The sequence below is a fragment of the Camelus ferus genome, chromosome 16 (assembly GCF_009834535.1).
Source record: "Camelus ferus isolate YT-003-E chromosome 16, BCGSAC_Cfer_1.0, whole genome shotgun sequence".
Taxonomy (NCBI): domain Eukaryota; kingdom Metazoa; phylum Chordata; class Mammalia; order Artiodactyla; family Camelidae; genus Camelus; species Camelus ferus.
In genome coordinates, this window is record NC_045711.1 from 11,250,294 (window position 1) to 11,273,472 (window position 23,179).

Consider the following 23,179-nt stretch of genomic DNA (forward strand, 5'->3'; position numbering starts at 1 on the left):
AAATGTGGTCAGGGTATCCATGGTCAGAGTGATTGGTCCAAGGACAAAAACAGGAGGTAAGTTGGTCCTTTTATAATGAAGCCCAAGACTTCTGTTGGATTTTAAGGTGTACATACTTTCTCTGGATGTGGACAAGGACAAATGTAATTCCAGGTGAGCTGTTGGCATCCATCTTGTGATCACAAGGGGATCTGGACATAGGATGAAGCTAATGTCAGAGGTGGTATAATGGGGAAAAAAATGGAAAAAAATCAGGTTCTTGGCATCATTGAGATGCATCAAACCAATTCTGAAGTTCGGTGAGTTCAAAAATCATATGTTTAAAAAAAATAATTGGTATTGGAATGTTACTTGCAATATAACCAGCTTAAAGCTTGTATTTTCTATTTTTTCTTTCTTTAAAGTGCAATTATTTACGAAGATTTTTTTTTAATCTCAGGTGGATTTTTAAAAAATTAAACATAATTTTGAGATAGTAGTAGATTCATATACAGTTGTAAGAAATAAGACAGGGATCCCATGTGCCCTTCACCCAGTTTTCCCCAGTGGCAATGTCTTGCAAAACTGTAGTACATACAATATCACAACCATGATACTGACATTGTTCTGTCAGGATCCAGAACATTTCCATCCCCTTGAGGATCCTCCATGTTGCCCTTTTATAACCTCACCCTCCTCCTTCCTATCCTCACCCCTCCTTACCCAAGACAGCCACTAACCTGTTCAGTATTTCTATAATCTTGTCATTTCAAGAATGTTATATAAATGGGATCAAACAGTATGCAACCTTTTGGAACTGGCTTTTTTTCCTCAGTGTAATTCTCTGGAGATTCATACAGGTTGTCATGTGCATCCAGAGTTCACTTCTTTTAATTGATGAGTAGGATTCCCTAATATGTATGTTTCACAGTTTATCAGTTTACCAACAGAGGGACATATGGGCTGATTTCAGCTGTTGCCTTATTAAAAATAGATCCCTATAAACATTAGTGTTTATAATCTTTACAATTTTTGTGTGAACACAAGTCTTCATTTTCCTGGGGGAAAAAAATTGCCCAGAATGCAATTTCTGGGTCATAGGGTAGTTGCATATTTATTTTGGGGGGTTATCTTTGGGTTATTCTTTGAGTCTCTCCTGTTTGGAGTTTGCTCAGCTGCTTCTTCCATGTGTAAGTTTATGTCTCTTGCCAAATTTGGGTAGTTTTTAGCCATTATTTCTTAGAGGCCTGTTTCAGTCTCACCCTCTTTCTGATGACACAATGGTAGATCTTTTGTTATTGTCCCACAGATCCCACAGGAGACCATTTTTTTTTAAGACTTTTTCTCTCTGTTGTTCAGAATGGGTGATTTCTATTGTTCAATCTTCCAGTTCACCGATTCTTTTCTCTGTCGCCTCCATTCTGTTGTTGAGCTCATTCCGGGAGCTTTCATTTCAGTTATTACATTTTTCAGCTTTAAACTTTCCATTTGGTCCTTCTTAGATCTTCTGTTTCTTTGCTGACGCTATTTCTTTGCTTGTTTCGAGCACCTCCGTAATTTCTTGTTAAAGCGTTTTTTACAATCATGGCTGCTTTAAGATATTTTTCAGATAATCTTAACATCAGTGTCCTTTGGGTGTTGGCAGCTGCGGATGATCTTTTTTTCATTCAGTTAGAGATCATCCCCGTTCTTGATACGATGACTGATTTTAATGAAACATGGACATTTAAAAATTATTTTTTGAGACTCTAAATCTTATTTAAACCTTCTGTTTTAGCTGGCGTTTTCTGCCACTGCTCTGGCAGGGAAAGGGGGACGCATTCCCTCATTACTCTCAGGTGGAGGTACAGGTCCAAGTTCCCCATTCAGCCTCTGTTGCCATGTACTGGGTGAGGGTGGGAGTTCCAGTTCCCCACCCTGGTCTCCACTGCCCCTGCAGTGAGGCTGGCCTCACTCCTGCTGAAATAGTGAAAGCTCTGACTCTGCAGGAGGCCTCCTCTGACACCACCACGGGGGTGGGGTAGGGGTGGGGGGGAGAGGAGGGGAGGGGGAGGGGTGCCTCATTACTGCCAACCTGGATGAAAATCTAGGCTCCCACGTGGTCTCCACTGACCCTGAGTGTGGGAGGCCTCATTACCAGCTGGCCAGGGTGAAGGTCTCCACTCCCTCCTTGGCCTTTGTGGAAACCAGCCTGGCAAGGATGTCCGGGTGCCTCATTACACGCCTGGGGAGGGTGGAAATCTGTGCTCACCACTTGGCCTTTGCTGGTGTGGGTGTGGGTGGGGCCGCAGTTTTTCTGTAATATTTGGCTGGAATCAAGTGGTTATTTTCTAAGTTTTCTGTCTTATTAGGCTGCTCCTTTGTTGGTCCTTGGGCTCAAGAGAGCAGATTTTTGTTGGGGCAGTGCCTGGGGTGTTTCCAGATTACTGACTTCTTTACCTCCAAGACTGGGACATTCAGAGCAAAAAGAAAACCCTGGGAGCTCAGCATCGACGTGCTGTTTATTGGGTCCCAAGATCCCCAGCCTTTCTGCCTTCTCTCCATCTTCATCTTCTTTTACTTGCTTTATATAAAATATCCAGGGCTTTAGCTGTACTTAGCAGGTAGAATAGGAAAACTTACATCTACTTCATCTTCCCAATAACAGAAATCTCTCAGGTGGGTTTGGTTAGCTTTTTATTGCAAACTTCTAAATTTGTTGCACTTGACAATAAACATCCCACGTATGGTGTGATGGTTAATTTTATGTATCAAGTTGGCGTGGACTCACCATTTGTCAACCTTTTGTCTCATTTACTTTCTCTCTCTCTCTCAAGCGTTTTTCCCTGAACCATTGGAATGTAAGTTGGAGACATCATGTTTACCGCTACTATTTCCATGCGTTTCCTAAAACAAGGACATTTTCTTGCATAATGGCAGTGTAGTTATTAGTTTCAGGAATTTAACACCGATACAATACTGTTACCCAACCCACAGTTCATATTCCCACTTGGCCAATTGTCTGAAAAAAATGTCCTTTATAGCTTTTTTCCCCAGTCCAGGATCTAATCCAGGACCATATCTCTGTAGTTTCCTGTAGTTCATTAACCTGTCTTTATTTTCCATGACTTTGACATTTTTGAAAACTGTAGTCCAGTAATTACATAGACTATCCCTGCATTATGTAGAATTTTTCTCAGTTTATCTGATGCTTCTCATGCTTGGATTCTGGTTGTTTTTCTGCCAGCAATACTACATGAATAATGTGTCTTTCTCAGTGCATCATATCAGGAGACATGTTCTATCAATTTGACACATTACTGGTGATGCTAAAATTTTGAGAGCTTGGTTAACGGGAATGCACCCAGTTTCTCCATGACCAAGATTCTATTTTTCCTTTTGTGACTAAGAGGCACGTTTGTGGAGGAGATGCTTTGATAGCATGTAAATATCCTGTTCCCAATCAAACCAGAGCCACAAGTACCAGCATCCATTGATGATCCTTGCACGAATCAGTTATTGACATGAAGGCTGAGAAACTATTTCTTTAGGTGATTTAAGCTTATTCCTTTTTCCTTGTAACCAAAAGAACCCGACTAAAACAAAAGTTAGAAACAGAAGTGGGGTTTCATGAAACTGATCCTATGTGTCAGGAGGGGGAATGGGATGTTTCTATCCAGTGTTCGCATGGCAAAGCCACTAATTGGGTGGCTCCTGGGGTCCCTCGGACTCTAAGAATGGGGGCTCCATCAGTGGGGCTGCGATGATTTGGTGCCTCTAGCTCTGCATCATTTCTAGATGGGAAATTGTTCTTTGATCTCTCCAGACTAGGTTAGTTACTGTATTATAAGTTCCTTACAACCTTCCCAAAGCTATTATGATACTTTATTTTAATGTCTATCTACCCTTCTTGAAGGCAAGCTTTGAGACAGCAGGCACTCAGAAACATAGCCCAACCTCTAAGGGGTAGAAACTGGCGCACCGATTGAGGAAGGAATGACCACATCAGATAAGACACTTCCTTGGCTTGTCTCTCTCTGTCTCATGCCTCACTTTTATATGCTTTCTCTAGTATCTTTTTTTTATTATAGTCTTCACAATGATCCTGCCAAAATACCTGTACGTTTGCTGAGAAGATGTCATTTTTGGAGAATGTTCTTGCCCTGCTCTGTTGCTCAGCAGTGCCAGTCCAGCTACATTTCTTCAGTATTCACACTCACTGTCGCCTATTTTGTTCACTATTATAGCTCCAGTGCCTGGCATAGTGTTTAATAAATATTGAGTAAGTGAATGAATGGAAGCAGAGTAGGCAGGTAGAAATGGGTAGGATCTCTGATGCTCTTTGTTGAGCGGAAGTTCTTTAATTTTAATGTATCCAAATCCATCAATGTTTCCTTTTATGGTTTATGGTTTTGGTATCTTGTTTAAGAAAATTCCACCCCAAGGTCACAAAAATACTCTCCTACGTTTTCTCCTGTTAGCTTTTACAGTTTTAACATGTTTTAAATTCTTCAATCCATCTGGAGTTTACTTATGTATGTGGTGTGAGGGAGGCATACAGCTGTATGTCTTTTTTCTCCATAGCATGAGCTGGCTACGTACCGTATCTGCTGATCTAACCTGGCCTCATTGATGTCCTCTTGCCTTTATCCTGTCACAAGCTGCAGATGCACATGGGCTGTTTCTACGCTCTCTATTCAGTTTCCTGCTTTTATTTGTCAGTTACTAAATTGTATCAGTTGTGTTTTGTGCACACCCATGTGTTTGTTGTTTGTTTGCTATAGCTTTTGTGCTGTGTTTTAACATCTGGCAGGGTGATTCCCGCCTCTTTTCTCTTCTTTCTCAAAACTGATGTGGCTATTCATGTATCTCTCTCCTGTCATATAAATTCTGGAATAAGTTTGTCAAATTCCCCAAAACTTAACTTACATATTATTTTAGAGAAAACTGACATCTTTATAATATTGAGTTAACCCACCCAAACAAATAGTTCATCTTTCCACTTACACTGAACTTTTATGTCCTTTAACAGTTTCAAGTTTTTTTCCATGAAGCTTTTATATAAATGTAAAGAACATTCTTAGTTAACTTAAGTTCTGAATACCTTATAGATCTTATTAGTATTGTGAGTAATATTTTGTCTTCTAGAGTTCCTAGCTGATTAAAGTTGTAAAGGAGAGCTATTAGTATTAATTTTTTCTTGTATCCAGCAAAGTCCCTGACTCTCCTATTGGTTCTAATAGTTTGCTTATTATTTCTGATAGCTTTTTCTACATTGGTAATCATATTACAGGTAACAACAGGTTTATATTTTCCTTTTCTGTGTTCATACTGCTTATTTCATTTTCTTATCTTAGTACGTTGGTCATGACGCCCAGTATTGCAGTAGTGGCAATCCCGTCTTATACCCATGTTTACAGGGAGGGCATCATTAAATATGTTAATGGAAGGGTTTTAACTTATGTTTTTCAAGTGAAATAAGTTGTTTCTATTCCTAGTTTTCTGAAGTTTTAAAAGCTAAAATTAGGCATTGCACTCCAAGTTTTTTCTATTTCTGATCATACAATCATGTGATCTTTCTCCTTTAGTCCATTAATGCAATTAATAACAGTAGTAGATTTTCTGATGATAAACCATTTGAATTGGTGGAAATGGCCTCAGCTGCATGTAACAGAATAACAGCAATAGTATCTTAAAACCTAAAGGCAGTCCTTTTTTTTTTTTTTTTGATTTTTCAGTTTTATCAGGTAGAATTGTTACAGTCTGACTGCACATATACAATATATTGCATGTAAATACATGTACACAATATACTGCACATTTAAAAATTTTTACATATATGTATTGTTCATTGTTTCTAAGAACATTTAGAGCTTTAGCCTTTTAAACTTACATAGTTATCAAAGGAATAAAGCCAACCACAAAATAAGAATTAATTCAAAAAGATAGATACACCCCGCTATTAACAACTACATTATTTCTACTTGCCAAGATATGGAAGCATCCTAAATTCATATCAATAGATGAATGGATAAAGAAGATGCAGCATATATAAGTAAGGGCAGTCCCTTCTTAACAAGCAGTCTGGAGATGGGCCACATCAGGTGGTCCAGACGCTTGATAGTGTCATCCAGTAGAAGGAGCCTGTCTTTCTAGTCTGCCATCCTTGGCCCACTGGCTTTTTGTCCTCATGCTGGTCACCTCATGGTTGCAACTTGGCTGCCGCATTCAAAGGAAAAAATCTGTTGACAAAGGAAGGGAGCAGGAACAGAAACACAAAACTGCTTTACCTTAAGTGACTCTCCTTTCACCAGCAAAGGATAAACTTTCCCAGACGCTTCCTCCCCCACCAGACTTGTCCTAGTGTCATTAGTCAGAAATGGATCAGGGTGCTTCTAGCTGCAAGGGAGGTTCACATTCTGAGTGTCTGGCAGAGGAGCAGGGCATGACTGTGACTAATTGTGACTCACTCTTTAGGGCTGGGGACACGCTGCTCCCGACAAGATGGGGTTCCGTCAGGAAGGAGGACTGTGGGGTAGCCCATCAACCTTGCATTTCTAGGACAAACTTGACTTAATCCAATTGGACAATTTCTTTTTCAATAAACTTTTGGGTTTGGTTGACTAATATTTTTTTAGGATTGTCACAGTTTTGTTCCTAAGTGAATGAGGCCTGTATTTTGATTTTCTTGTCTGTCCTTAGCTGGAGTAAAAACTTCATAATACTAGTTGGCTTGTTTTATTTTTCTGTGTTCTGGAACAAATTATATAAAATAAAGACCTACTCCCTGAAATTTTGGTGGAACTCATCCATGAAGGTACCTGGTCGTGGGTTTGCTGAGAGGAGAGAACCTTCATTACCATTTCACTATCAGCTATTCTTTATCACTTCTTCTTTCTGCTTCAGTTTACTGATATTTCCCCCTTTTTATGGTAAATACAGTCAGCTCTCCGTATCCACGGGTTCTGCATCCTCGTCTATGGAATGCCAAGTGTATTTTAAATGGCCTTTAAGAATTATAATACTGAGGTATATGCTCTATAAGTAGTCCCCTATTGTGCATTTAAACAATATGTCTTATTTTAATTTTTTAAATGAATAATTTTTTGAATTGAGTAATAATTTATATACAGAGAAATACACAGATCTTAGATGTACAGTTTCGTGAGTTTTGACAAATGTGTCCATGGGTGTAATCACCACCCCATCAAGACAGACAACATTGTCATCAACTCCTCTGTGCCCCTTCCCGTCAGTTCTCCCAACCAAGCAACTGCTGTTCTGGTTCCTGTGCAGATCTTTTGCAGGCATAAGCTTCTTTTCTCTTGGATAAATTCCTGGGAATGGAATTCCTGGGTTGGGGGGAAATGCCTGCTTTTAACTTTATAAGAAACTCCCAATTTTCCAAAGTGGTTGTCTGTTTTACACGCCTGCTTTGAGAAAGTTGAGTTCCACTTTTTTTTTTAATTGAAGTATAGTTGATTTATGATGTGTTAGTTTCAAGTGCACAGCAAAGTGATTTGGATATCTATATCAATATAATTTTTTCTTTTTTTAGATTATTCTCCATTATAGGTTATTACCAGATATTGACTATAATTCCCTGTGCTATACAGTAAATCCTTGGTGAGTTCCACTCCCTTTTTTTCTTAATTGAAGTATAGTCAGTTTACAATGTGCCAATTTCTGGTGCACAACATAATGTTTCAGTCATATGTATACATGTGTATATTTCTTTTCATATTCTTTTTCATCACAGGTTACTGCAAGATATTGAATCTAGTTCCTTGTGCTATACAGTAGAAACTTGTTGTCACTTACTTTTGCTATTAATAGTGTAAATACTAACGGTATTAAAAGTCAGTAAGAGTTTAGGAGTATGAACCTCTGGACCTAGTACATATCATTTTAAAAAATCATTCTAGTCTATATTTGTATTTAATTACTTTATTTTTTGTTTTCATTGAAGCATATTTGATTTACAGTATTGTGTTAGTTTCTAGTGTACAGCATATTCAGTTATACGTATATATGTATTATTTTTCAGATTCTTTTCCATTATAGGTTATTACAAGATACTGAATGTAATTCCCTGTGCTCTACAGTAGGTCCTTGTTGTTTATCTATTTTGTGTATAGTAGTGTGTATCTGTTAATCCCAAACTTCTAATTTATCCCTCCCCAGCCTTTCCCCTTTGGTAACCATGTTTATTTTCTAACACACGTATCATTTTATAATTGCTTCCTGTATCCCACCTCATCAGACTGTTCAGGAGCTGGGAGTTCCTAGCAGTTTTTCTCTGACTCGGAATCCCTTTTCTCCCAAACTTTCAAAATCAACAGAAACCCGCGGCGCATCTCCACATCTCCAGTCGCCCCGCAGTCTCCACCGGGTCCCACTCCCTGAAGCCAGGCCCACGAGGTCGTAGAAACTTCCCGCCAAGGTCCTCTCCCTTCGTGGCCGATACTGAGACTTCCTTCTCGATTCATTTGCTTGTCATCTGTCCTGAAGCGAAAAGTCAATTAGACATCTCCTTTGACAAGATGACTGGTAAGGACTTCCCTGTCCCGGTAAGTCCCAAGGACTTTTGTTTACTTCTTTACCCAAGTCGGTGCAGAGAGCGCTGCCTGGGGAGGGCCTTGGGGCGCCCTGGGTGCGCTCAGCACCCCGGATCCCCGAGGGGTCCCCCGAGGGGTCCGCTGAGCTGCTCCCCCGTCCCTCTTTCCCTCCGTCCCTCTCTTCACTGCCCCCACCCCATTTCTGCCCTCTCTTTTGGAAGTTAGTTATTATGACTCTTTACCATCTTCATCTCTTTCTAGGGAGCCAGTCCCTCCGCCCAGGGCACTCATTTCCCTCTGACACCAGGACCCACCACCTTCTCTTCCCAGGGGTTCCTCACAGTTTCACAGAAGAGCTTACATGTGAGGAGGGGAAAACCAGCAGCCCAGGTGAGTTCACCACCTTGTCAGCTTTTTAGGGCTTTTACGAACACTTTATTAATAAAGGAGATAAGCCGCTGGCTGCAGGTATTTTCTCAGCGTTTGTCATTTGCTTGCCTTTGATTTTGTTTTTGACCTTATAGACGTTTATCTGCGTTTTTTTCTCTCTTTTTATGGCCTCTGATTTTGGGCTCCAGGGAAGGGAAGAAAGGCCTCTTCCCTCTTGAGGTGAGATGATGAGTACACCCATCCTTGTTTTACTCTAGGATTTTCTTGGCTTCATTTCACATTCGAGTATCTGATCCACCTGGTAGAGAGATGAGTGTCTGATGTCCGTTCTGATGACTGGTTTTCCAGTTGTCCCACAGGCATTTATTAAGGAACCTAATTTTCAACAGTAATGTAAAATTTTATCTTCATTGTATTGCATATTCTCATATATTTGAACAAACTGTTTTTTTGTTTTTGTTTTTTGTTTTTTTTTTTTGGCAGGCGGGAGGTAATTAGGTCTATGTATTTATTTTAGAGGAGGTACTGGGGATTGAACCCAGGACCTCATGCATGCTAAGCATGTGCTCTACCACTTGAGCTGTGCCCTCCCAGCTATATATTACATATATATTCCCAGCTACATACTTATATTCATACATACACATGCTGGACTTTGGGCTAGAAGAACTGAACTTACAAGAAGCTGTTAATTATTGAGGAGAGGGACTGGGTGGAAAGAAGAAAGCATTCAGTTTTCACTATGTCTTTCTGTACTCTTCAGCTTTTCTCGTGATGGCATGTATTGCTTTGAAAAAAATTTATTGAAGTATAGTCAACTGACAATGTGTTAGTTTCAAGTGTGCAGCAAAGTGATTCAATTATATATATCTATTATTTTTCAGATTCTTTTCCATTATAGGTTTTTTTAAATTGAAGTATAGTCAGTTACAATGGGTCAGTTTCTGGTGTACAGCATACTGTCCCAGTCATGCTTTCCATTATAGGTTATTACAAGATATTGAATATAGTTCCCCATGCTCTACCACAGGACCTTGCTGTTTATCTATTTAGTTAGTTATCTATTAGAGTTCCCTGTGCTGTATAGTAGGTCCTTGTGCTTTTTTATTGTCAGAAGGGTTTTCCTGGGTGTTGTGTCATGGGACATTTCTGTTTTCTTTCTATTTGTTTATTTTTCTTAAATCCTAATATTTTAAAACGAAGATAAGGGGGATTTACTGGAAGATGCTGAGGTACCTCAATCAAAGGAGGTGTCAGGCAACCAGCCTGCAGGAGGAGACAAGCGCTGCTGGGTCTCAGGAATTTCTGGAATCAGGGCTGGGATCCGGGAGGTCCTTTCTTGTCTCTGCTTGTCTTGGTGCATCAGCTGCCTTCTCTCCCACCCCGCATAAAATGCGAGGAATGAACATGGGTGCCTCGTGCATCGTAATTTCATCTCTTGCGGCTCCTACAGAAGAGAGAGACCGACTTCCTGAGTTCCTATTTAACAGAATTCTCAGGAGGGACTTTCTTTGGCTTGGCTTGGGTCAGGATCCCCCCTCTCTGGCCCCCTGCCCCATGGGCTCTGGCCGGCTTAGGGGTGTCTCTAAGTTGCTGGCAGATCCTCTGGGGTCGCAGAGTTGGAGAACAGTCTCAGTAGAAGGGAGGGTGCTGGGAAGATAACACATTCATTTATCGTTACTCATCCATCCAGTCAACTTCTGTCAGGCACCTGTTACGCCCTAGGCTCTGTGCTCTGTGCACACAGTCACCCAGCAAGGTCCCAGCCATCAGACAGCTGAGGTCCCAGTGAGGGAGGCAGGCTGGAAATCAGAGTCCTGGATCCGCCAGACCCACTGTCCCTGTTCACAAGAGGAGTCCCTTCTGTTGTCTGTCGAGGGGCCTCGGCGGGCTGGCTTGGGGCCTTAGCTCTGTGAGGTGGTGATGGCTGAGAACCGGAGCCAGCAGGCCTGGCCGCCGGGGCGGCTGCAGCTGTTCCGAGTTGCCAGCCAAGAGCCAGTAGGTGAAGGGAGTGGCTTCCTGTTGAGCTGAGATTTCTGGCTCTGGCTTGGAAGTCAAGACGTCCCCAGAAACAAGCTGTCAGGCAGCCCGTGAGGTTTGGTGGAATTTTCATTATAAAAAGGCAAAAGCCGGGGGAAGGGTATAGTTCAGTTGGTAGAGTGCTTGCTTTGCATGCATGAGGTCCTGGGTTCAATCCCCAGTACTTCCATTAAAATAATAAGTAAATAAATAAGAACCTAATTACCCCCCCTGAAAAAGAAAAATAAGACAAAAGCCAGGCCTGGATCAGGTGCTTGACTCCACCACTTCCTTGGCAGGAAGTCTCAGTCCCTCAGGCAATGGTCCTGCCCAGGAAACTTGGAAAAAGACAGAGGGAGTTTCAACTCTGGTCCCATTACTAGCGGGAAGGGACTGCGGAGGGGGTGTGTGGGGGGCAAGAGCCCCTCCTGGAGACACCTCAGGGGAAGGTTTTCTGACGTGCTGACTCTGCAAGAGTTGCCCGTGGGCTGCCCACGAGTTACAGCCCCTCTGGAGACTGCCACAAAGTGCTCTCCTGTAAATGTGACAGATGCCTGGAGCCAGCGACCCACGCAGCGATGCATGGGCTTGGGCCTCAAGGGATGAGGATTTCTACTCACTGTCCCTCACCCCAAACTGCTCTCCTCCATGCTGGCTGTTGGTCCAAGTGTGGATTTGCCCCAGCGTGTCTTATGTGATGCAGGGGACATGTGTGTGTGATGTATTGTTTATATGTGATAATAGAAACGGTGGTTAAATTGAGGATTTAGCCAATAGTTTGGGGACTGGACAGAGATCACACCTGGAGGAGTTGTTCGTAAACCTGAGGACCCTAGACTCTGAGGCTGAGAACTTTTCTGAAGGGCCCCTGCCACCATTACTTTCGAAAGCAAGACATCAGGTTTCTGTCCTGCTGGGAAGGATAATAGTGCGTCTTCCATTGTAGCAGTGAGAACAAGACCAAAACAGGGTATTTGGGGAACTAAATGTGTTGGGAGCTGGCCGGGTTGGTGAGGGGGTGGAAGGCGCTGGTCGCGTGGCCACACCCACCACCCTTGGTAAACAGCGCACCAACTGCTACCCTTCCGCGCCTGCACCTGCTGCCTCCTGGCGTTAAGGCGGCAAAGGCCCAATTGGCTGCGTCTGCAGAGGGAAGCCAAGAGGTCGCTTTGGGGCCAAGACCATGGGGCAAATGGTGAGGAAGCCCTGAGAAAGCAGAGACCACACAGGAGAAAGAGGAGAGAGACAAAGTAGAGAGGAAAGGAAGGCATGAGAGGAGCCCAGAGTGGACAGAGCAGAGGCGGGAGTGGCTGGTCCCCTGGGCTGCCTTGGCTTCTGACACCAGTCCGGCTTGTCCTAGTCCACGTGTAAACCTCCAGGAAACCTGGCTTGTGGATCTGACTTTGTGATGCACAGAAGCTAAGCAACACCTCCCTACAGCTCCCATGGCTTCTGCTTTTCACCTGGTGACAGTTCTGGCGTCACTGTCTGTTAATAGGTCTCTCCCTCTTTCTTGAGGCCACGGCTTATTCATCTCTTCAAGCAGAGCATCTGGCCCTGTGCGGGGAACCTTGGGGGTGCCTATTAATGTTTGAATAAAGACCTGCATCTTGGCCCAGCCCTCACCCAGAGGCTGTCAAACAAGCAGCAACCCCGACTTTAGATTCAATACACGTTATCAGCCACGTGCAGGAGGTGAGCTGGGCCAAGGAGGTTCTTTCTGGGCCTCTGAAGTGGAAAACCAGCAGTGAAAAGGCAGTTAGCTGCGGGAGCAGAGGCTTCAAGGGCGTGTGGGATGTGGGCAAGTTGCGTGGGTACTCTGGTGCTTGTCGTGGAGGGCCAGTTATGAAGGACCTCACGGGTAGGAGACCCACAATGGTGGACATCCTGAGGTTTTGTGACATGTAAAACACAGGTGTCCGTGATCAATAAAGCTGATTATAAGTCTTATGCAGTTGCCAATCTACTTGTATCACTGTAATAGGGAGGAACCTTCATATTCCATTACAAGTTAATCGCCGAAGGGATGTTGCCTATAAGCTTAAATTATACGTAATGGCCCATCTCTGGGAACCTTGTCTTCCAGAAAATGAGCATTAAGCTAAAACACCTATGTTGAGCTCACAGGAAACACCCAGACCATGCCCACCTGTGAATGGCAAGGGGGTGAAATTAACCCATCCCTCCGGAGTCTGGCCGGAACCAGGGCTTGACCCCCTCCCCTTTTAGTTTAAAAGACGCTGGAATTCCAACTTGGTGAAGATGGCTCTTTGGGGGTCCTAGTCCACCAGCTTTTTGGTCTGCTGGTTTTCCGAATAAAGTTGCTATTCCTCGCCACAACAATTTGTCACTAGACTTGTTGGCCTGTTGTGCGGCGAGCAGTGGGAACTTGGTCTTGGTAACAAATTTTGGCCAGCCAAGGGTCTTGCTGCTGTGGCCAGCCAGTCCCGGCTGGGGAATTTTCTGGGAAGGCCCTAGCGGCTGCAGGACCAACTGTCCTGAGGATCTTTCCTTCAAATTTCCCAAAGTGGCACCGGCTGCCCCAGCGCTTGGCAGTTGGAGCCAGGAATCAACTTCTGGGAGCCAATGGGCTCCATGCAGTAGGGTAAGTGGCTTCAGGGTGTACAGTTTGAAACATTATTTCCTCTCTGTTTAAGGCTTTTTTGCTCCAGAATGAACCAGTTTGTTTTGTATTTGAGTAGGGTACCCTGAGGAAATAGTTGCTGGATTTTTACTCAGTTTGTGAAATGTTCTCGTTTTTTTTTTTTTTTTTCCCAATGGATGCTAGCATTTGTGTGCATCGTTTGTTTGGTTTGCCTTGTACTTGTCTTTAAAAAATGGGACAGTTTCAACTATTTCTAAAGAAAGTCCTCTGAGGTGAATTTTGGATGTCTGATTACAGCTAGGAAACCATGACAAAGAGGAAGAGTGTATGACCACGGTACCTGTTCGGATCTCCACCAGGGGTTTAGGCAGGGTCATCTTGGGACCCTGTGTACCATGTACTGCCACCTTTGTGTTAATTACATTGTTTGTGTCCCCTGTGTTGGTATATGTAGAACCCCGTGGCCAAACTTGAGAGTTAATTTAGGGTTTTCTGTTTGTTCTTTGGGTTTCTTGTTTCATTTTGTTTTGGTACTGTTTCTTCATTTACAGCCAAATCAGTTTGATCTTTAAAACTTTTGCTGGTGTCAAATGGAGGAAAGGAACAGGAAAAGGGGGGGGGGAAAACCTGTCCTCGTCCAGAAGTGGGACGTTCCCAGGGAGAAGAGAAGGGTTCCCCTTGGTTCCTAAAACCTCCAAAAGCCCCCAAATCACCAAAACCCCCTAAATCCTCTGTGTGGTATTACATTAGGGTGGGAAAAAGTCAAGTTTTCACCTTAGGTTAAATAAACCCAAGGGAAAATCTGTTCATACAGGAAGAAAGAAAAGAAAAGGAATGAGGGTGAGGTGCCTATCTCTGGCTGAGCTGTTATGCCAATATATCCACCCTTCCACCCCCTCCCAACACTGGGGGTCAGGAGGTGGCCAGACTAGCATCCCCTCCTTACAAGAATCAATTAGAAAATCCTGTGCTGGTTCCTGGAGTGCAGGGACCTGGTCTGATATTGCCATCTAGGACCCAGCTGGGGCCAGGAGTCACCCCCAGGGCAGGGTAGATTCCCTTGTGCACTTAGGGAGCCTGCGTGTCAGTGGCCAGCAGGCTGCGTATCTATGGATGCATAGCCCTTTCTTCACCCCAGACTTGTTTAGTTAGAAAGATCGCAGCCCTCCTTACAGGGAGGCTCCTCTGGGTGGAAGGAGGATGGTCATCGACAAGGCCGGGGAAGAAGCTGACCAGCTCCGCCTCAGACCCAGATGGTCCACCTGAAGCCTGCTTGACATCACCCCCAGCTGAACCAAATCGGGACTCCAGTGAGGGAGGAACACCCTTACTGGAGCACTTCACTGTAAGCGCATCTTGGCAGAGCCTTGAAAAGGGGAACCAAAGCAAAAGAGCTTGAACAAAATTCAAGAAATTCAGTAAAAACCAAATGAAGATTTATAAGGCCAACAGAGCATACTGATGTAGATCCCCGAGGCCCCTGAAAATACAAAGCGCCCCAGTAGAAGAAAATGACAAAAGTTAGATGGTATGTTTGGAATGAACCCCTCTCAGTTGGTAGATGTTGCTTTTAAAGAGTTCAGCAGCAGGGCACAAGGACAGGAGATGCAAAAAAAAAAAAAAAAAAAAACCATATTTCTGGCGGTGGCATTGGATTCCTGGAAGGTGAGTCACCCAAAGAGAGGCAACCACCTTTGGGGAAGGAAGGATGCTCTTACTGTTAGAAAGAAGGGCACTGGGGAAAAAGATTGCCTTAGGCTAAATAGGAAGGAGGGGAATAAAAGATGGGAGTCGCTCAGCTGGTAGAAGGAAAGGAACACTGATGAATGAAGAGGCCCGGGGGCTCCCTTGGCCTTAAGGTGCCCAGTTCCAACTTCCCCACAGGAGCCCCGGGTAAAACTGACAGTGGGGAATGAGCTGATTAACTTTCTGATGCAGGTGCAACATACTGTGGTGAACACCAGTGTGGCACAGAACACACCTCAATCCATCCTGGTCATGAGAGTCCCTGGAGGAGTACAAAATCCTTCATTCTTATACCCTCCAGGATGCCAACTAGGGGACCTCACTCTCAAACAGTTTCTTCTATATGCCAGAGTGTCCAGTCCCTCTCCTTTGTAGGAAAGGACAAAGCGAGGGCCATAGAGTAGGGTTTCAGACCTCCCCAGATGGGGTCTCAACACGGAGGAACCTGCCCCGCCGAGAGCTAGCCAATAGACTTGACTCAAATGCCTTGAGCTGTAGGACATTTCCCATAGCTGCTGGTGTTTGTGGACACTTTTTCAGGATGGGGGGAAACCATATCCCACCCAGACAGAAACAGCTTCCAAAGTGGGTAAAGCCCTCCTTGAGGAAATTGTCCTCTGATTTGTATTAAAGCATTGCAAATTATTTGGAAAATACATTCATCTTGGAGACTACAATCAACAGGAAAAACATGAGAAAATGAATGATGCATTAAAAAGGAGCATTGCTAAGTATGTCAGGAGACTAATTTAACTTGGGATAAGATCTTGCCAGTTGCCCTGCTATGGATCAGAGTGGTTCCCAGAAGCAGGCTTAAATTAAACTCCTTTGAAATACTGCGTGGTAGGCCATTCCAGTGTCTGCCCAGGCGGGAGAATCTATAAATGCTCTGAGGGACCTAGCGGTTGCCAATTATGTTAAAACTTTGGGCACTGTTGGTCTCTGTTCATGAGTGTGCCTCCAGCAGATCCACCTATCCAAGTGGAGTAGCTTTACATCCTTTCTGACCCTGAGACCGAGTCCTCCTTAAAACCTGAAGAGAACAAGGGCCTGAACTTCAGCTGCCTCCCTGGTGGACAGGACTGCACGTGACACACACTCGCCTGTCAAGCAAGCTACGGTAAAGCTGTGGATTCATCCCACTTGGGTTAAAGCAGCACCACTGTCCTTTAAAAAATGACCCAACTTCTGAGAGGCCTGGGGACCCTTAGAACCCTTTAGGTTGTGAACCGTTAGAATACTTAAGGTTGCTCTTCATAATCTCAATACTTATTTTTTTTAATTTCATTGTAGGTGGAGACAGGTTAACCTATTTAATTTTTAAAAGCATTTTATTTTATTATTTTTTAATGGAGGTACTGGGGACTGAACCCAGGACCTCATGCATGCTAAGCCTGTTCTCTACCACTGAGCTATAACCACCACCCTAATCTATTTAATTTTGTCCAGATAAATAGCACAGGAATTTAGTGTAATCACGGTACAAAGTTAAAATTAATAGATAATGTGTTGGGAGATGGAACCAAAATCCCAAGTTCAATTACAAATTAAGATGACAAAGTGCTGAGGGGTTTCATCAAGTTCAGATAGTTGTAGGTTAAAAAAGCAAAGAGGATTGTACTGCTGACTGAAATTTAAGGAGTATTCCCTGTCCAAGGCTGATCCATTCATTCCATAATCACCTTTGCTTTGTCCTCATTATGCAGGAAGTAGCCCGGGTGGTCTTTGCCCCTTTTCCCACAGGACTGTGGAATGGGTCATTGACAGTGGGGAATTGTAAAAGGGAAGAACCTTCATGTTCTATTACAAGTTAATCACTAAAGGGATGTTGCCTATAAGCTTGAATTATACATAATGGTCCATTTCTGGGAACCCTGCCTCCCAGGTGATGAGCGTTAAGCTAAAACACCTTTGAGCTCCCAGGCAACATCTTGACCAAGCCCGCCTGTGAATGGCTGGCTGCAGGCGGGATGAAACTAACACATCCCCTCCAGAGCCTGGCCGGAACCAGTTTCTTTTAGTATAAAAGAAGCCTGAATTTTAACTTGGGGAAGGTGGTTCTTTGGGGGCACTAGTCCACCATATTCTTGGTCTGCTGGCTTTCTGAATAAAGTTGCTACTACCTCGCCCCAATGACTCATCACTGGATTTGTTGGCCTGTCATGCGGTGAGCAGTACAAGCTTGGTCTCTGACCTTGGACATGACCTAGTCGTCTTTCATACATACTGCTCTGTTGGATTAGTGTGAGGAAGCCACGTGTAAGACATGAAAAGTGCTTTGTCCACTACTTTCTACCCCCATGAGGAAACATATGGGTAGCTTCTTAAATAAAACAGATTCCTGGCTTCCCATCTCTATCATCTTCCTAAATTGAGATTCTTTGGGAATGGAGCCTAGAAATCTGAATTTTAAATAAGCATATCCTGTGATTGATTAGGTTGGTCCAAGGAGACTTAGAAAAGACTGCAAGAATCGATTAAGGTGCGTGTGTGTTTGGGGTGGGGAAAACAGTACTTTGATCTGTGGCCACAAGGTGGCAGCAGAGAGAGGTAAGGAGAAACTAGCGCCTCAGGCACCCAGAGGGGCTGGGGGTGGGCAGACACTGGGATGGGTTCTGGGAGGAGGCAGGCCCTGTATTGCTTCCAGGTCTCCTTTGCCAGGTGGAGTCTGTTACTGCAGACGAATCCCCCATAACCGCCTGTCTCATTACCAGATCTTTAGGGACACTCTGCTTTTGCCAAACTCTGCCGGCAGAAACTGCATTAGTGTGACCTTGGCCAGGCTGTGGGTGGTGGTAATGTGTGTTCCATGTGGGTGATTATGGGAGGCAAGGGATGTCACCTGCACAAGGGAGCTTACTTAAAGGACACCTGTGCATTGTTGAAAGCAGGGCCTTCCACCTCCCCGCCCACCCTTTGCTGCCAGGCTTGTGGTTCCAGGTGTTCTTAAAGGACCTATCCACCTGCGCCAGGCCTGCTCCACTCATGAGATTGGGTCTGTGGCTGGGGAGCTGGCCAAAGACCAGGCAAAGGCTACTGGGATGGGGTGGGGGCAGGGAATACAGGATGGGGCAGCTGCCTCTGGGAGCAGCCAAGATGTCCCTGGCTGCAGTAGGGGTGGTAAAAGGATTAGGTGACAGTCCCCTAACCCAGCCCGGAACTAACACCCTCCTCCCCCTCACTCACGCACCCTGGCCTGCCACCCTCCAAGCCTGCCAAAGCTCAGAATAACCCCAGGGCCAGACAGCAGGATGGCGGGGGCTCTGCTCAGTGCCTTGCTCCTCTTGCAGCTCCTTGGTATGGTCAGGGTCGGGGGAAGTGGTCGGGCACACACACAGGATACTGATGTAAAGGGACAGGACAAAGACAAGGACCGAGACATGATTTTTGGTTTCCAGGCACACTCTCACTGGTTCAGGAGACAGACATGAAAAAATACACAGCCTCAGAGACAGACACACAGAGAAACAGTCTTGCAGACCCAGGGGCGGAGAGGAGGCTCCTTAGCCTCTCCATCTCCAGTGAGCCCACTGCTTGGCCCCTTCCCCAGGCAGAGGTGAGGGGAAGAATGAGGAATTGCGTCTTTACCACCACCTCTTGGACAACTATGACCCAGGAAGCCGGCCAGTGCAGAAGCCTGAGGACACTGTCACCATCACCCTCAAAGTCACCCTGACCAACCTCATCTCACTGGTAAGATTCCCCACCTCCACCCCAGTGCCATCTCTGAGCCCAAAATCCCAACTGCTGAGCTCAGGCCTAAAGCTTGCATCAATCACCCTAATCTTCCATTTGCAGAATGAGAAAGAGGAGACCCTCACTACCAGCGTCTGGATTGGAATCGTGAGTCCCGTCTGGGGTACAGTGAGGTCTTGCCCAGGGGCTCCCTTTCTCCCAAACCTCTGGCGGGCCCCAGGGCACACGTCCTTGCGTCCCCTCCCTCTTAGGACTGGCATGATTACCGACTCAACTACAGCAAGGACGACTTTGGGGGTGTAGAAATTCTGCGGGTCCCTTCAGAGCTCGTCTGGCTGCCTGAGATTGTGCTGGAAAACAAGTGAGGACCCGGCCACAATGGAGGGAAGCCGAAGCCTTGGGGATGGGCTGGCCCTGGCTGGGGCAGGAGTGTTGCTTGGACGGGGAGGGGGCCGCGGACCTGCGCAAACGCTCGGTTTCCCGGAGCCCACAGTATCGACGGCCAGTTCGGCGTGGCCTATGCCGCCAACGTGCTGATTTCCGACGGTGGCTACGTAAGCTGGTTGCCCCCGGCCATCTACCGCAGCACCTGCGCGGTTGAGGTCACCTACTTCCCCTTCGACTGGCAGAACTGCTCGCTCATTTTCCGGTAGGAATGTTACTCCAAGGCCCAGATGATTCAGGGATTATGGGGACAGGGGGCGGGGCACCTAATCTAGGGCGGGGCTTTGTGCTGGAGGCGGAGCCAGACATGTGGATGGAGTGGGGCGGCTCGAGCCGGTTAGAAGTAGGGGTGAAAACCGAGGCGTGGAGGCGGGGCCTGGGTAAAGGGGTGGGGCGTAAACCCCGGCCCCCATGCCAGATCCCGGCATCCACAGCCGGGCCTGAGAATGGGGCCCTGGTCTGAGCCTCAGATTGCGGGTCCGAGCCTCTCAGGTGGGGGCCTCGACCCTGGCTCCGCAGCTCTCAGACGTACAATGCTGAAGAGGTGGAGTTTGTCTTTGCCAAGGACAACGGTGGTGAGGCCATCAGCAAGATCGATATCGACACTGAGGCCTATACCGGTGAGGCCTCCTGCTCCAAAAATCCCGCTTCTAGACCGGTCCAGAGAGGGAACTCGCTGAGTGGGGTTGCCCTAGGCCATCGATGCTGGAATCGACTTTGGCAACCGCGCTTCAACCTGCCCCTTTTATGAAATCACTTTTGATTGTCAGACTGGTCCCGCTTTCTCGCTTGTGGCGGTTCCATCCCCTCCCGGGAATGCCCCTTTTGCTTCAGTTGTCTGAAGCCGGCGGCCCATGGCTCAGGCAGTCCAGACCACCTGCCCCACCCACCCTGGTCCAGACGGTTTGCATCCTCTCCTCACTCGGAGTTACGGGCTCCCGCGGTCAAGTGTGGGGCGGGAGAGCAGAGCAGGGCGCCCCACCACCAGACAGCGGGCTGACCGCGCCTCCTGTCCTGCAGAGAATGGCGAGTGGGCCATCGACTTCTGCCCCGGCGTGATCCGCCACCACAACGCTGGCTCCGCTGATGGCCCGGGGGACACTGACGTCCTCTACTCGCTCATCATTCGCCGGAAGCCGCTATTCTACGTCATTAACATCATCGTGCCCTGCGTGCTCATCTCTGGCCTAGTGCTGCTCGCCTACTTCCTGCCGGCCCAGGGTAAGGAGTGGCCCCGACCCCAAACCTGGTCTTGCTCCTGGGGGGCGGGGCCTGCTCTCACCAGGCACTCCCTCCAGCCGGTGGCCAGAAATGCACTGTCTCCATCAACGTCCTGCTTGCCCAGACCGTCTTCTTGTTCCTAATTGCCCAGAAAATCCCAGAGACGTCTCTGAGCGTGCCGCTACTGGGGAGGTGAGGGCAGAGTGTGTTGCGTGGCTGGTGTAAAGGGCGGAGCCAGACGAGCATGGGGCGGGGTCGGGGGCGCGGCCGGGGGCGCGGCTGGGGAGGGCGGGGCCAAAACCACTCTGGGAAAAGTCTTGGCTGTCTCCTCCCCACCTGGGCTTTATTTGGATGTGGGGTGGAGCTAGGACCGTGTTGGGTTCTCTGGTCCTCTGTCCTCTGCACTGCTGCTGGACGCCACCTTGAGGTCTCCTGAGTATCTCTGTTGGGGCGGGCTGGCTCAGTGCCTACCCAGCTCCGTCACCTCTGGCATCCAACTCTCCCCTAACCCCAAACTCACCAGTTCCCCGGGGGTTTCGAGGCCCAGCTGGCACCGCCACTGTTGCAGGAATGAGGTGGACCCATGCAGACCTCGTCCACACAGGCATAGCCACACCCCCTGGAGCAGAAGCTGGGCGGTAGCGCCCGCAGCAGCGCTAGCTTGCTGAGCCCCCTCCTGTACGATATGGGCTACCCGGGCCAAGGCTCCACCCGGATCCCCAGAGCCTGGATCTGGGCCCTGGCTGCCATCGCCACCGTCTAGTCGTCGCACCTCCTGCTGAACCCACAGGGCTGAGATCTGCAGTGGGGGTACAGGAGTTGGTGGGAATGCAGGGGTCCCAGCTCCCGCTGCTCGATCCCCTTTCCTCGCCCCTCCTCAGCCCCCCAGTGCTCCACCTCAAACAAGGTGGCCCCGAAGTTCACAAGGCTGGCCGTGGCTTCTCTTAACAGCAGCCCCAGGGTGGGTTTTGGGGCAGGTGGCTTCTCTGGCTCCCCTGGCTCAAGGGACTTAAGCTCTCTGAACCTCTGCTCCAGATATTCATGGGCTGCGGCCACAGCAAGTTCCAAGGAAGGAAGAAGTGGGGGCTGGAGGGCCACCTAGAAAGGCAAAGGGGCAGTGGAGTCATGGGGCAGAGGTCATAGAGGAAAACGCTGGAGATCTCAGAGGGTATCGAGGTGCCAAACTTGGCGGGGGGGGGGGGGCTTGGCATAGCCTCACCTCCGTGGAGCTGTGGAAGTGGTAGACCCACAGCAGGGTTTCCAGGGAGCTGGGAGTCTCCTTCATGGTTGCCACTGGCCATAAGAGGGACAGAAAGGGCGGGGGACGCGTCTGGCCCCACAGAGGAGGAGCAGCTGAAGGGTGTAACTCCACCCCTTGATGAGAAGCGCGTTTGTGAGGTCAGAAGATGAGTAGTCCCCACTGTGGGTCAGGGTAAGTGGGGAGACTGTGACGGCAGCCAAGTCGGAAGATGCTGTGACCTCACTCACTCCGGGCTTGTCAGGTACCTCATTTTCGTCATGGTGGTTGCCACACTCATTGTCATGAACTGCGTCATCGTACTCAACGTGTCTTTGCGGACGCCCACCACTCACGCCATGTCCCCGCGGCTGTGCCACGTAAGTGCCAAAGTGCCTGGTGGGTGGCTCCGGGTGCGAGGTGGGGCTTCGCTCTAACCCCGCCCCCGCCCCGCCCCCGCCCCGCCCCCAGGTCTTACTGGAGCTGCTGCCGCGTCTCCTGGGCTGGGGCCTGCCCCCTGAGGTTCCCCCGGCTGCCTCGCCCCCAAGGCGGGCATCGTCCCTGGGCCTACTGCTCCGCGCGGAGGAGCTGATACTGAAAAAGCCGCGGAGCGAGCTTGTGTTTGAAGGGCAGAGGCACCGTCACGGGACCTGGACCGGTGAGAAGAGTGGCCCGGGGTAGGGGGTGGGCAACCGGGGTGCCTGCAGCGGGGGCGGCTCCTAATCACCCACCCTCGGTGTCGCCCCTACCAGCTGTCCTCTGCCAGAGCCTCGGCGCCGCCGCCCCCGAGATCCGCTGCTGTGTGGATGCTGTGAACTTTGTGGCCGAGAGCACCCGAGACCAGGAGACCACTGGCGAGGTGGGGCGCTGCGGGGGCCTCCGCTATTCTTGCTATCCCTGGCTCTCGTGCAGCAGGCTCCTGCAGCCTTTAGGGACTCAGCTTGTGCCTGCTCCTTCCCCAGGAAGTGTCCGACTGGGTGCAGATGGGGAAGGTCCTTGACAACGTCTGCTTCTGGGCTGCTCTGGTGCTCTTCCTTCTCGGCTCCAGCCTCATCTTCCTCGGGGCCTACTTCAACCGAGTGCCCGAACTGCCCTACCCGCCGTGTATGTAGAGCTGAGCCCGCAGCCGCATTCCCACCATCTCCAGGAGGAAAGAGATCTTGAGGAATAAGTTGCTGCCACTGCTTTTGTGAGCCTTTCCCCCTGCTGATAAATCTGTCTTCTGTAAACTTCCCAAGGGGAGTCGTGTGTAAATGTGTGTAGATTCCTGGCCACTGTGCAGGAATCAAGAGTGGGCAGATGGCT

At 47.6% G+C, this 23,179-nt stretch overlaps 2 protein-coding genes and 1 non-coding gene across 6 annotated transcripts; 2 read left to right on the forward strand and 1 right to left on the reverse strand.

The window, feature by feature from the left end:
* The first annotated feature begins 8,010 nt into the window (after positions 1–8,010).
* Positions 8,011–23,111, forward strand: CHRNE (cholinergic receptor nicotinic epsilon subunit). 4 transcript variants are annotated; one of them, XM_032498545.1, is made up of 14 exons: positions 8,011–8,062; positions 8,301–8,508; positions 8,778–8,906; positions 18,827–18,969; positions 19,075–19,119; positions 19,224–19,333; positions 19,466–19,621; positions 19,909–20,036; positions 20,437–20,637; positions 20,715–20,829; positions 22,140–22,254; positions 22,346–22,532; positions 22,627–22,733; positions 22,837–23,111. In XM_032498545.1, the coding sequence occupies exons 2-14, from the start codon at positions 8,502–8,504 to the stop codon at positions 22,984–22,986; spliced, it is 1,593 nt and encodes a 530-aa protein (XP_032354436.1). In that variant the 5' UTR covers positions 8,011–8,062; positions 8,301–8,501; the 3' UTR covers positions 22,987–23,111. The 4 variants fall into 4 exon arrangements, with proteins under 4 accessions (XP_032354436.1, XP_032354437.1, XP_032354438.1 ...); XM_032498546.1 differs by lacking the exon at positions 8,011–8,062 and having other exon boundaries at positions 8,071–8,508; positions 19,936–20,036; XM_032498547.1 differs by lacking the exons at positions 8,011–8,062; positions 8,301–8,508; positions 8,778–8,906 and adding an exon at positions 18,056–18,573.
* On the forward strand, positions 11,041–11,115 carry TRNAA-UGC. Its single transcript has one exon. It is a non-coding gene; the product is annotated as a tRNA-Ala (tRNA).
* C16H17orf107 (chromosome 16 C17orf107 homolog) lies at positions 21,098–22,143 on the reverse strand. The gene is made up of 3 exons (XM_006195398.3): positions 21,857–22,143; positions 21,535–21,735; positions 21,098–21,436 (listed from the first exon to the last, which is right to left on the reverse strand). Exons 1-3 carry the CDS (start codon positions 21,920–21,922, stop codon positions 21,098–21,100), a joined length of 606 nt encoding a protein of 201 aa, XP_006195460.2. The 5' UTR covers positions 21,923–22,143.
* Positions 23,112–23,179: the final 68 nt, after the last annotated feature.

Excerpts from the sequence above, each read along its gene's own strand:
- C16H17orf107 (XM_006195398.3), bottom strand. The coding sequence starts at position 21,922 with ATGAAGGAGACTCCCAGCTCCCTGGAAACCCTGCTGTGGGTCTACCAC. Across the intron at positions 21,736-21,856 it reads ACTTCCACAGCTCCACGGAG|GTGGCCCTCCAGCCCCCACT; the intron begins GTGAGGCTATGC and ends TTGCCTTTCTAG. Across the intron at positions 21,437-21,534 it reads TCGGGGCCACCTTGTTTGAG|ATCTCAGCCCTGTGGGTTCA; the intron begins GTGGAGCACTGG and ends CCCCCACTGCAG.
- CHRNE (XM_032498545.1), top strand. Across the intron at positions 8,907-18,826 it reads GGGGAAAACCAGCAGCCCAG|GCAGAGGTGAGGGGAAGAAT; the intron begins GTGAGTTCACCA and ends CCCCTTCCCCAG. Across the intron at positions 19,622-19,908 it reads AACTGCTCGCTCATTTTCCG|GTGGGGGCCTCGACCCTGGC; the intron begins GTAGGAATGTTA and ends CGAGCCTCTCAG.